This window comes from Schistocerca gregaria, chromosome 9, assembly GCF_023897955.1.
Source record: "Schistocerca gregaria isolate iqSchGreg1 chromosome 9, iqSchGreg1.2, whole genome shotgun sequence".
Taxonomy (NCBI): domain Eukaryota; kingdom Metazoa; phylum Arthropoda; class Insecta; order Orthoptera; family Acrididae; genus Schistocerca; species Schistocerca gregaria.
Window position 1 is genome coordinate 94,658,792 of NC_064928.1, and position 13,209 is coordinate 94,672,000.

The 13,209-nt window shown below is 44.1% G+C and overlaps 1 protein-coding gene across 2 annotated transcripts in view; it reads left to right on the forward strand.

Annotated features, from left to right (window-relative positions):
* LOC126291913 (arylalkylamine N-acetyltransferase 1) overlaps positions 1 to 13,209 on the forward strand; it is a 381,277-nt gene that overhangs the window by 335,193 nt on the left and 32,875 nt on the right. For both annotated transcript variants that reach the window (XM_049985647.1, XM_049985648.1), the window contains one exon: positions 5,844 to 6,075. In XM_049985647.1, coding sequence (XP_049841604.1) covers positions 5,857 to 6,075 — 219 coding nt within the window. In that variant the 5' untranslated portion in view covers positions 5,844 to 5,856. The remainder of the gene's footprint in view (positions 1 to 5,843; positions 6,076 to 13,209) is intronic.

A 13,209-nucleotide genomic window follows, 5' to 3' on the forward strand; every position in this document is an offset into this window, starting at 1 on the left:
AGATAGTCTCCAACTTACGTATTTTGGACCTCCTTAAATAAAATCACCCAGTGAAACCTATTTGTTCACTAGGACCGTATTCACTCAGTATTCACGTAAACACTCCTATTCTAGACGAAAACCGATGTAATTCTTAATAATTCATGTTATTTACTTATTTATGCAGATTAGAGGAGTCAGTTGACAAACTTCTAAAAAACGTCCTTTTTGAAACAAAGAATTATTCTGTCAATTCAACGAATCTGTCTGTCATTTTAATAACCTGTTAAACTATGTCACTCGATTTGAATTATTAACTTTTCTGTACGAATTACGATAAAAGATGTACATGTGACTTATAAAATATATCTCTTTTTAGTAGTTCCTTGACAAGGTTATAAATACAAGCAGCAAGAAGAGTCGGGAGCGGAGTCTGAATGTCACTTTGGTAAAGTCAGTATGTGTGTTATTGTTCGAGGTGGATAAACATCGCAAAGAACATGTAAAAGAAGTACTACTAGGTGTTGTGCCATTGTCTTTGGTGGACAGTGGAATTAAGATGGCCACCAGAGTAATAAATATTTGAGGTTCAAATATTTGTTGGTTCCGCTCATTATTTATCATCAAAAGCACATCAAAAACACTGGGCCTCATCTTTTAACCCCTAGACAATCAGATTTAGAGCCAGTATTAGCATCGGGACACAGCAGCGGTACAGCAAGCAGCAGCGAGTTTGTGAGATGTGGGTAAAGGGGAGGGTTGTGCGGCCTGCTCATGGTAGATCGCGTCCGAGATGGTATCGGTCTGAGCTGTAAGGCAATTTGTTTGCAAGGTGATGTCGTTAACCCACCTTACGCCTCACATGAACTTTGAGCTGTGACCTCTGTGTCACAGTGGGAGAAATGACGGAGTTTCGAAAAAGTGATAGTTTGATTCTGTTGCGCAGTGCTCATCTACACACCTGTTTCGTTCGAGAGAAAAGGGCCGTTAACCTGCAGTAATTGGTCCAATTTCATCAGTTTTTTCCGTAGCGGACATTTCACGAGATCTACGGAGGCTAATGCGTTGCTCCATTCATCAGAACGCTCGCGCTCAAAATTTTAACTTGTCCATGATAGACAACGCATGTCTTGATAGCGCCCACCACTGAAGGTTGAGTATCACGGTAATGTTGTCGCATTTACCAGATAACTCTGTGGCACAACGAGCCACCTTTAGTTGTATCTTCTCCATTTCTTATCTTAGTCCTACCTGGTAAGGGACACAGACTGATAACCAATACGAATCGGCGGTAGTAGTGTTTCGTAAGCCTCTTACAGTGGCAGACTCCGTACCAAGAAGTAGTCATCGTGGCTGACTGCCTCAGGAGGGCACTGGTTCAGTTCCGTATAACGCCAGAGACTTTTCCTCGGTGGGCGGACTGGGACGTCATCCACTGAGCCCTGTGACGCAAAATGAGACGCTGTGTGAGTACTTGAGTGAGCAGTTGCGGCTCCATGGTCTGCTAAACCAACAACAGCTCTGAGAGCGGTGCGCTGACCAAGGGCCCTCCATACAGAATCCAGATGATGCCAATGGATGAGGATGACACGGTTGTCGGTCGGTCCTGACTGGCCCATCTGTGGTAATCGCGATGGAGGTTTTCACCCCTAGATGACTTCCGTTCGGTTTCTTTCAGTACAATTGAGCTTTGCTCTCAGCTTCTCCTAGTACCTAATTTTTTGATTCTTATACCGGGTGATCAAAAAGTCAGTATAAATTTGAAAACTGAATAAATCACGGAATAATGTAGATAGAGAGGTACAAATTGACACACACGCTTGGAATGACATGGGGTTTTATTAGAACTAAAAAATTATAAAAGTTCACAAAATGTACTACAGATGGTGCATCATCTGATCACACTAGCAATAATTAACATAACAAAGTAAGACAAAGCAAAGATGATGTTTACAGGAAATGCTCAATATGTCCACCATCATTCCTCAACAATAGCTGTAGTCAAGGAATAATGTCATGAACAGCAGTGTAAAGCATGTCCGGAGTTGTGGTGAGGCATTGGCGTCGGATGTTGTCTTTCAGCAGCCCTAGAGATGTCGGTCGATCACGATACACTTGCGACTTCAGGTAACCCCAAAGCCAATAATCGCACGGACTGAGGTCTGGGAACCTGGGAGGCCAAGCATGCAGAAAGTGGCGGCTGAGCACACGACGCGCGCAAGAGATCTTTCACGCATCTATCAATTTTTTTTTTTTGGGTTTTAATAAAACCCCAGGTCATTCCAAGAATGTGTGTCAATTTTACCTCTCTATATGCATTGTTCCGTGGTTTACTAAGTTTTCAAATTTATACTGACTTTTTGATCACCCGGTGCTTCAGATCTCTCTGGATGGCTACCCCCCGGTTTGTCAATAGCGAAATTGAAACAGTAAGGTGTCTTTCCGTCTATTTATGCGCGGTATGTTACATTTACCTGCGTTCACGGATAACTGCAGCTTCCTCTAGGAATCGTCGAAGCTCTCCAGGTTTTTCCACAGTTCAGTACAGTTTTACAGCTTCGTAGCTTCCTCACTCACCACAGTATCACCTGAGAACAACACTACTGAGGTTGCGACGTACCCCACAAGTAGCTTTATGATTAAGTTTTGAAATTTCTCTAACTAAAAAATGGTTCAAATGGTTCTCAGCACTGTGGGACTTAACATCTAAGGTCTTTATACTGAGCAAGCAGTAAAAGAAACAAAAGGAAAATATGGAGTAGGAACTAAAGTTTGGGGAGATTAAATAAAAACTTCAAGGTTTGCCGCTGACATTGTTATTATGCCAGAGACAGCAAAGGACGTAGAAGAGCAGTTGAACGGAATGGACAGTGTCTTGAAAGGAGAATGTAAGATGAACATCAACGAAAGCAAAACGAGGATGATGGAATGTAGCCGAATTAAACCAGGCGCTGTTGAGGGAATTAGATTAGGAAATGAGACACTTAAAGTAGTGGATGAGTTTTGCTATTTGGGAATCAAAATAACTTGATGGTCGAAGTAGGGAGGGCATAAAATGTAGACTGGCAATGACAAGAAAACCGTTTCTGGAGAACAGAAATTTGCTAACATCGATTATAGATTTAAGTATCAGAAAATCCTTTCTGAAAGTATTTGTATGTAGTATAGTCATGTATGGAAATGAAACAGTGGACGATAAACAGTTTAGAGAAGAAAAAAATATAAGCATTTCAGATGTGGTGCTACAGAAGAATGCTGAACATTAGAAGGGTAGATCACTATTTAGTGAGGAGGTACTGAATAGAATTGCGGAAATAATAAATTTGAGGTGCAATATGACTAGAAGAAGGGGTTGTTTGCTACGACTCATTCTGAGGCATCAAGGCATCGCCAGTTTAGTACTGGAGGGAAGCGTGTGGGGTAAAAATCGTAGAAGGAAAACAACAGATGAATATAGTCAGCACATTCAGAAGTGTGTTGGTTGCAGTAGTTACTCGGAGACAAAGAGGTATGCACAGGATAGAGTAGCATGGAGACCTGCGTCAAACCAGTCTTTGGACTGAAAACTCCAAGAACACAAAAATAGTTTACCTCGGAAAAGCATGGCTGTTATACTAATAACCCCTTGGCTACCTGTCGGTTCTTATACACCCACACCAGAGTCGCGTTGTGCATAAGCTGCATCAAGGCTCTCAACCGGAAACGTTTTCACCTTTCCTTGTATTTCATGGAGATTAAGATAGGTAAACCATCTTCCATCATGTCCTATGGGTGCAGATTATGTAAGCTGTGTTGCCTATCTTAAGGGGCATTAAATGTTTTCTGAGACAGGTTAATTTAGTCTACTCCGAACGAAGTCAACTTCTCTATTCGTGTGCACCACATGCATTACATCCACCAATCACGTCTGCTATTGTCTCATTCACTTAATTGAAAAACTTGGGATTTATTCCTGTGAACAGAGAAATTTAGGAATAAACGTCACGTAGTCAGACCACTGGCTTGTGATCTTGTGTTCCCAAATAATAGTTGATGCAATGTACATGGCATCTCTAACCATTGTCCCTGGCTTCACCCAAAAAAAATCTATCTGCAAACTACTTTGAGTTTTCTGTCGATGTTTATTTGACACATTATCTGTAAAAGGAATGTTTCCTCTCATTGTATGTTCCAACTCATAGGGACCCACATGGAATTCAGTTGTTCATAGACAAAGTGTGAACAATGAGTGGTTTAGCCACTTTTCAGATACTATACTACTGGCCATTACAATTGCTACACCACGAATATGACGTGCTACACACGCGAAATGTAACCAACAGGGAAAACATGCTGTGATATGCAAATGATTAGCTTTTCAGAGCATACACAGAGCAATGGCGCCGATGGCGACACCTACAACGTGCTGACACGAGAAAAGTTTCCAACCGATTTCTCATACACAAACAGCAGTTGACCGGCGTTGCCTGAAGAAACATTGTTGTGATGCCTCGTGTAAGGAGGAGAAATGCGTGCCATCACGTTTCCGACTTTGATAAAGGTCGGATTTAGCCTATCGCGATTGCGGTTTATCGTATCGCGACATTGCTGCTCTCGTTGGTCGAGATCCGATCACTGTTAGAAGAATATTCAATCAGTGGGTTCAGGAGGGTAATATGGAACGCCGTGCTGGATCCCAACGGCCTCGTATCACTAGCAGTCGAGATGACAGGTATCTTATCCACACGGCCGTAACGGATCGTGCAGCCACGTCTCGATCCCTGTGTCAACAGATGGGGACGTTTGCAAGACAACAACCATCTGCACGAACAGTTCGACGACGTTTGCAGCAGCATGGACTATCAGCTCGGAGACAACGGCTGCGGTTACCCTTGACGCTGCATCACAGACAGGAGCGCCTGCGATGGTGTACTCAACAACGAACCTGGGTGCACGAATGGCAAAACGTCATTTTTTCGGATGAATCCAGGTTCTGTTTACAGCATCATGATGGTCGCATCCGTGTTTGGCGACATCGCGGTGAACGCACATTGGAATCGTGTATTCGTCATCGCCATACAGGCGTATCACCCGGCATGATGGTATGGGGTGCCACTGGTTACACGTATGGGTCACCTCTTGTTCGTATTGACGGCGATTTGAACAGTGGACGTTACATTTCATATGTGTTACGACCCGTGGCTCTACTCTTCATTCGGTCCTTGCGAGACCCTACATTTCAGCAGGGTAATGCACGAGCGCATGTGCAGGTTCGGTACGGGCCTTTCTGGATACAGAAAATGTTCGACTGCTGCCCTGGCCAGCAGAGTCTCCAGATGTCTCACCAGTTGAAAACGTCTGGTCAATGGTGGCCGAGCAACTGGATCGTCACAATACGCCAGTCAGTACTTGATGAACTGTGGTATCGTGTTGGAGCTGCATGGGCAGCTGTACCTGTACACGCCATCCAAGCTCTGTTTGACTCAATGCCCAGCCGTATCAAGGCCGTTATTACGGCCAGAAGTGGTTGTTCTGGATACTGATTTCTGAGGATCTATGCACCTAAACCGTGTGAAAATGTGATGTCAGTTCTAGTGTAATGTATTTGTCCAATGAATAGCCGTTTATCATCTGCATTTTTTCCTGGAGTAGCAATTTTAGTGGCCAGTAGTGTATGTTCCAACTCATAGGAACCGACATGGTATTGAGTCGTTCACAGACAAAGTGTGAACAATGTGGCGTTTAGCCATAAATGGAAAATAGTGCTTTCTGGATACCGTATGAAACAAAGAATACTGCATGGAACCTCAAAAGTCTGTGCCACGTTACATCCCAGTATGCTACATCATTGGTAAACGTGGGTTCCTCGCCCTTTTTTGTTGCAGGAAAGCACCGACGATGGCCAGCTTTCCAGGGATCGACTTCTCGCCGATCCCAGAGGCTCGGTACGACGACGTCATCAAGCACCTGCGGGACAACTTCTTCGCCGACGAGCCCCTCAACTGCTCGGTGCGGCTCTGCCAGCCTGGAGAACCACACGCCGAGCTGGAAGAGCATGCACTCAGTACGCTGAGGGACAGGCTGTCTTGGATGGCCATGGACACAGACACCGGGCAGGTGAGCCTCCGATGCTCGAGCAAAATCCCGGGAGCGTGCGCGTCAGAAAGGCCAGAGAAACACACAGTCGACATGTAAAAGGGTAAGCTTCGCTGTGTGGCCTTGTATAAACCTGTAGGGTAAGCGAGCATCGTCTTCGGAGCAGTATCTGCAGAGGAAGGTTAGATGGGTAGATCACGTAACTAATGAGGATGTATTGAATAGAACTGGGGAGGTGTTTGTGGCACAACTTGACAAGAAGAAGGGACTAGTTGGTAGGACATGTTCTGAGCCATCAAGGGATCACAAATTTAGCATTTGACGGCAGCGTGGAGGGTAAAAATCGTATAGGGAGACCAAGACATGAATACACTAAGGAAATTGAGAAGGATGTAGGTTGCAGTAAGTACTGGGAGATGAAGAAGCTTGCACAGGATAGAGTAGCGGACTGAAGAACACAACAACAACATCGTAGGCAAGGCTGAAGAAGCTTGCGCACAGCACACTGAGGTAGAGGCTCTTCTGGATGGTGGTGGTGGTGGTTAGTGTTTAACATCCCGTCGACAACGAGGTCATTAGAGACGGAGCGCAAGCTCGGGTTAGGGAAGGATTGGGAAGGAAATCGGCCGTGCCCTTTCAAAGGAACCATCCCGGCATTTGCCTGAAACGATTTAGGGAAATCACGGAAAACCTAAATCACATCATCAGCCTTGTGGCTAGTTTCATCTCTAATTCCTCTCCTTGCCTGTAGCACTTGTGCCCTTTCTTCATTTATCTTTTGGCTGCACTCCAATCTCTCTCTCTACTCCTACAGTTTTTATCATCCGCAGATCTCTTTATAACTGTGGAAGCTATTCCCTGAGGTCCTGTCATCCTGTCCTTTCTTCTCGTCAGTGTTTTCCTTTCTTTGATGATTGTTTGGAGAACCTCTTCCTCTCCTATTTGTCCACTTAATTCTGGATATCCTTCTAAAGTATCACATCTCGGACGATTAAGTTCATTTCGTTTCCAATTTTTCCCACAGTCCATTATTCATTATCATAAAATGCAGTGCTCCAAACTTACATTTTTAGAAGTTTCTTCCTCACATAAAGGCTTTTGTTGGATACTAGTAGACTTCGCTTGCCCGGGAACACCCTCTATGTCTGTTCTCGCCGGCCAGAGTGGCCGAGCCGTTCTAGGCGCTACAGTCTGGAACCGCGCGACTGCTACGATCGCAGGTTCCAATCCTGCCTCGGGCATGGATGTGTGTGATGTCCTTAGGTTAGTTACGTTTAAGTAGTTCTAATTTCTAGGGGACTGATGACCTCAGATGTTGAGTCCCATAGTGCTCAGAGCGATTTATCCTCCTTGGTTCCTACGTCACGTGTTATTTTACTTCCAAGGTAGCAGAAGTCCATCAATTTCGATGCTAAGGCAGTCGCTAGTCTTGTTTCTGGTACTTCTCAAGCTTTCTTCTTTCTTCGCCTTACTTTCAAACGATTCTCTGTACTCATCATAATGTTTACTCCGTCCAGCAAGTCCCGTAATGTTTTATTTTTTTATTTTTCATTTTCAACAAGGATAGCAGTGATACCAGCGGATCTTCTCATTGATACTCTTTCAGTCTGAACTTTGATATCACTGTTGAATTTTTCTTCAACATTCTTTCGTAGCATCTTCTTCGTATAGAAGCATAGAAAGAAAGATCTCTTATCATTTAGCTACAAAATAGCAAGTCAGCAAATGGAAGCAGTTAATTCCATAAATTATCTGGGAGTACGCATTAGGAGTGATTTAAAATGGAATGATTATATAAAGTTGATCGTCGGTAAAGCAGATGCCAGACTGAGATTCATTGGAAGAATCCTAAGGAAATGCAATCCGAAAACAAAGGAAGTAGGTTACAGTACGCTTGTTCGCCCACTGCTTGAATACTGCTCAACAGTGTGGGATCCGTACCAGACAGGGTTGATAGAAGAGATAGAGAAGATCCAACGGAGAGCAGCGCGCTTTGTTACAGGATCATTTAGTAATCGCGAAAGCGTTACGGAGATGATAGATAAACTCCAGTGGAAGACTCTGCAGGAGAGACGCTCAGTAGCTCGGTACGGGCTTTTGTTAAAGTTTCGGGAACATACCTTCACCGAAGATTCGCGAAGAGACCATGAGGATAAAATCAGAGAGATTAGAGCCCACACAGAGGCATAGCGACAATCCTTCTGTCCACGAACAAAACGAGACTGGAATAGAAGGGACAACCGATAGAGGTACTCAGGGTACCCTCCGCCACACACCGTCAGGTGGCTTGCGCAGTATGGATGTAGATGTACCGAATGGACAATGTAGGCGAAAGTCTTCATTCCTCTTGTACGCCGTTTTCAATCCGTGCTTTCCGTTTTTAGTTTTCCTTTAGTGAAATGAAATGACCGTATGGCATTGTCATTCGGGAGGTCCCATTCGGGTTCGGCCGCCAAGCGCAAGTCTTATTTCAGGCGACGCCACATTGGGTGACTTGCGTGCTGATAATCAGAATGCAATGATATGACTACGAAATCTTTCGCGTCAAATTTGGATAAAATCCCAAGCTTTCGATGAAGGATGGGAAGTTGCCCTTCTTAGATGTGCTGGTGGAGCGAAAATCAGATGGACGTCTCGGACATTCTGTGTACAGAAAACCGACACATACAGATTTATATCTAAACGCGCGTAGTTTTCACCACCCAGCTCAGAAGAGAGCTATGCTGAATACCTTGGTGCACAGAGCAAGGACTATTTCGGACAAGGATCATCTCAGCTCCGAGATTAACCATCTGACGACGGTATTCACAAAAAAATGGATTTTCCGATCGTGATATCAGATCTACTCTGGCGAAGCAACCAAGGAAGGACGCGATTCGAACAGATCAAGAGGTCCAACACATTGCGCGGCTACCATTCTGCGATGCAACGACCAGCAAGATCGGCAGAGTCCTGAGCCGGCAGGGAATCAGACCAGTCTTCCGGCCACCCACGAAGATTAAGGAAATGTTGCGACCCGTGAAAGATAGTCTTGGCCTGAGAGTGCCGGGAATTTACAGCATTCCTTGCGAGTGTGGCAAAAATTATGTGGGCCAGGCTATAAGAACTATTCCTGATCGCTGTGTGGAACATCAGCGTAACCTCAAATACGGGTGTCTAGAAAAAATCAGCGGTGGCCGAGAACAGGTTGTTAAATAAACATAAGATTTTATTCGATGAAACAAGACTATTTGGTCACGCTTCAAACTATTGGGACTCTGTCATCAGGGAAGCAGTTGAAATTAGACTCTGTGAAAATAATTTCAACAGAGACTCCCGTTATGCACTCAGCAATGCATGGAAGCGCGCAATTGATAAAGAAAGAGCGCAGAGGGAGACTTCTTACATTCCTCGCAGTTCTCCGCCTGTTCCGCTGGATGGCGCTGCAAGCTACGCTGGATAAAGTGCGCAAAGAAAATCTATGGATATAGAGGCCGCCTCCTCAGTACGCGCCGGTTTCACCGTGACATCATCCAGCCAATGAGAAGCCGTCCACGGCTTATAAATGCGGAAGCCTCACCGGTCAGTTTTACCCGTGACAAACATGACGGAGGTAGTCATCGAAAGCTTGGGATTTTATCCAAATTTTACGCGGCAAGTAAACCGAGAACTGTCTATGCAAGAATGAAATGATGATGATGACAACACAACACGCAGTCCATGAGCGGAGAAAATCTCCAACCTGGCCGGGATTCGAAACCCGGGCCCGCTGCAGGGGAGGCAAGAACGTTACCACCAATATTAGCAGGCGGACTTTTCGTTTAGTAAAGATACCTGACGGTTTTCTTGTATACTGGGGGCGGACGGGGTGGCCGAGCGATAGTAGGCGCTACAGTCTGGAACCGTGAGACCGCTACGGTCGCAGGTTCGAATCCTGCCTCGGGTATGGATGTTTGTGATGTCCTTAGGTGAGTTAGGTTTAAGTAGTTCTAAGTTTTAGGGGACTGATGACCTAAGAAGTTGTCTCATTTGTATACTGGGCGGCCTTCTTAACAGTCATCGGGCGTATTTACTTTGGTATTTTGAAGGATACTTCCGATTTCCTTTTGTATAGTTGGAGTCATCCCAAACAAATGTCGCTCATCAAGTCTTTCATTCTATGCCTAGTATGGACGGTAACAAACGGGTTTCTTTCCTGTCACAAAAAAATTCACCTTTATAGTGAAATTTTATGTGCCCATCCGATAGAGCAGTCCCGATTTAGTCATCCGCGGTATTCCCTTTCCCGATATGTATTAACAGGGACGGCGAAACGCGAAGAATAACCGGTACTCCAGCAACCACTGAGCAGCGCTGCTGCATGGCGCCCGTGGTGTCACTAACTTGTAACTCATTTTCAGCCAGGTGTCCGGATACCTTTGATCACATAGTGTATCAACTCACAACGTCCTAACTGAGAGGCGACCAACTGTAACGACCGTTACAGCGTATATTTAAAGCAACCTTATTGCATCCTCATAGTGGTGCATGAGGAGTTTGACAGAGCACTGAAAGACCTGAGTTGTAACAAGGACCCGGGAGTAGACAACATTCCATTAGAACTACTGATAGCCTTGGGAGAGCCAGTCATGACAAAACTCTACCATCTGGTGAGCAAGATTTATGAGACAGGCGAAATACCCTCAGACTTCAAGAAGAATATAATAATTCCAATCCGAAAGCAAGCAGGTGTTGACAGGTGTGAAAATTACCGAACTATCAGATTAATAAGTCACAGCTGCAAAATACTAACACGATTTCCTTACAGAAGAATGTAAAAAATGGTAGAAGCCGACCTCGGGGAACAGTCTGGATTTCGTAGAAATGTTGCACCGCGTGAGGCAATACTGACCTTACGACTTATCTTAGAGGAAAGATTATGGAAAGGCAAAGATACGTTTCTAGCATTTGTAGACTAGGAGAAAGCTTTTGACAATGTTGAGTGGAATACTCTGTCCCAAATACTAAAGGTGGCAGGAGTAAAATACGAGGAGCGAAAGGCTGTTTTCAATTTGTACAGAAACCAGATGGCAGTTATAAGAGTCGAGGGACATGAAAGCGAAGCATCAGTTGGGAAGGGAGTGAGATGTTATTCAATCTGTATATTGAGCAAGCAGTAAAGGAAATAAAAGAAACACTCGGAGTAGGTATTAAAATCAATGTAGTAGAAATAAAAACTTTGAGGTTCGCCGATGACCTTGTAATTCTGTCAGAGACAGAAAAGGACTTGAAAGAGCAGTTGAACAGAATGGAGAGTGTCTTGAAAGGAGAATATAAGATGGACATCAAAAAAAGCAAGACGAGGATAACGGAATGTAGTCGAATTAGGTCGGGTGATACTGAGGGAATTAGATTAGGAAATGAGACACTTAAAGTAGTAAAGGAGTTTTGCTATTTGTGGAGCAAAGTAACTGATCATGGTCGATGTAGAGAGGATATAAAATGTAGACTGGCAATGGCAAGGAAAGCGTTTCTGAAGAAGAGAACGTTGTTAACATCGAGTATAGATTTAAGTGTCAGGAAGTCGTTTCTGAAAGTATTTGTATGGAGTGTAGCCATGTATGGAAGTGAAACATGGACGATAAATAGTGTGGACAAGAAGAGAATAGAAGCTTTCGAAATGTGGTGTTACAGAAGAATGCTGAAGGTTAGATGGGTAGATCACATAACTAATGAGGGGGTATTGAATAGAATTGGAGAGAAGAGGAGTTTGTGGCACGTTGGTAGGACATGTTCTGTGGCAGCAGGGGATCACCAATTTAGTATTGGAGGGCAGCAGCGTGGAGGGTAAAAATCGTAGAGGGAGACCAAGAGATGAATACACTAAGCGGATTCACAAGGGTGTAGGTTGCAGTAAGTACTGGGCGATGAAGAAGCTTGCACGTGATACAGTAGCATGGAGAGCTGCACCAAACCAGTCTCAGGACTGAAGACCACAACAACAACAACAACAACAACAACAAGAGTGGTGCTGAAAGCGCCATTCTTATGCGACTGGCGCGAAATTTGAGTAGACGTCATCTTCCAGACGTAGAAACACGCCTGGCAACTTCCGTTTATGTCGCACAGTGTATAGTTGTTTTGTTGTTCCATACCTCCTGCGTTAATTTGGACGAATAGCTTTGCAACACCTCGTATAAATCGTGTACCCATTGTATTTCGGTGCCTTCTTCACTACTGTGTGTGAAGCACGTTTCATTCTACCACACGTTTTTTGTAACGTTCTGGCCATGTTGCTTCTTGGATGTTTCTTGTTTGAGAAGATTCTACGGTTGCTACAGTTCCGTTACATGCACTTCAGAGTCAACGGCGTTGTTAAAGAAATCGAGGCCTATATTCCGTTTACCTTTGAAACCACGCTTCGTCTGTGACACACACAGTGGTTACGGCTACTACAAGCCACACCACAAGTTGGGAAACGGGGCCAAATTTCTAGTAGTCTACTGTCCACTTGAGATTTTCACAAATGTTTTATTCGTATCTTACAGAAACTATCAGTACGGCAATAAACAGCCTTTTAAACAGGCCGCTAACGGCAACCAAGTAATTTATAGCAATTCAACAGTTTAAAAAATTTAAAGAACGTTACTAAATAGGCTACTAAAGTTAATACAAAACTTTGTTAATAAGGTATTGTGAGGTAGTGAAGCTACCAACACCGCCATTAAAAAAATTAAACAGATCTCAGCAAACACACGATTAATGGCAATAAAAGGAATTTACAAATTTGAAGAAATTAAAAAAAAATTTATACAAAAGTGTCCTGGAATATCATTAGAACATAACAGATTTGACGGACCCGTGTAAGGCGACCACAAATCAGCCACTCAGGGATGCTCAGGCTAGGCAGAATACTGAGCAATTTAAATACGCCCGTATACACAATTGCTACTCTCTGGATGGTCACTGTACCGACTTTTAGCCAGCGAAAACTTGTTATAAGATGGTTTAACTTGGTGACAGAATTAGAGCTAACCTCGTGCAAGGAAACATTACACCACACAGTCCTGAATGAGCGGCAATATGATCAACCAACAAGAAGCATGAATTTACTCATAACACACGACAGAATAGCGAAACAATTAAACTGCCAAAACTACACCTCCCATCGGGCAGTAACGAGAGGAGGAGGAAAGA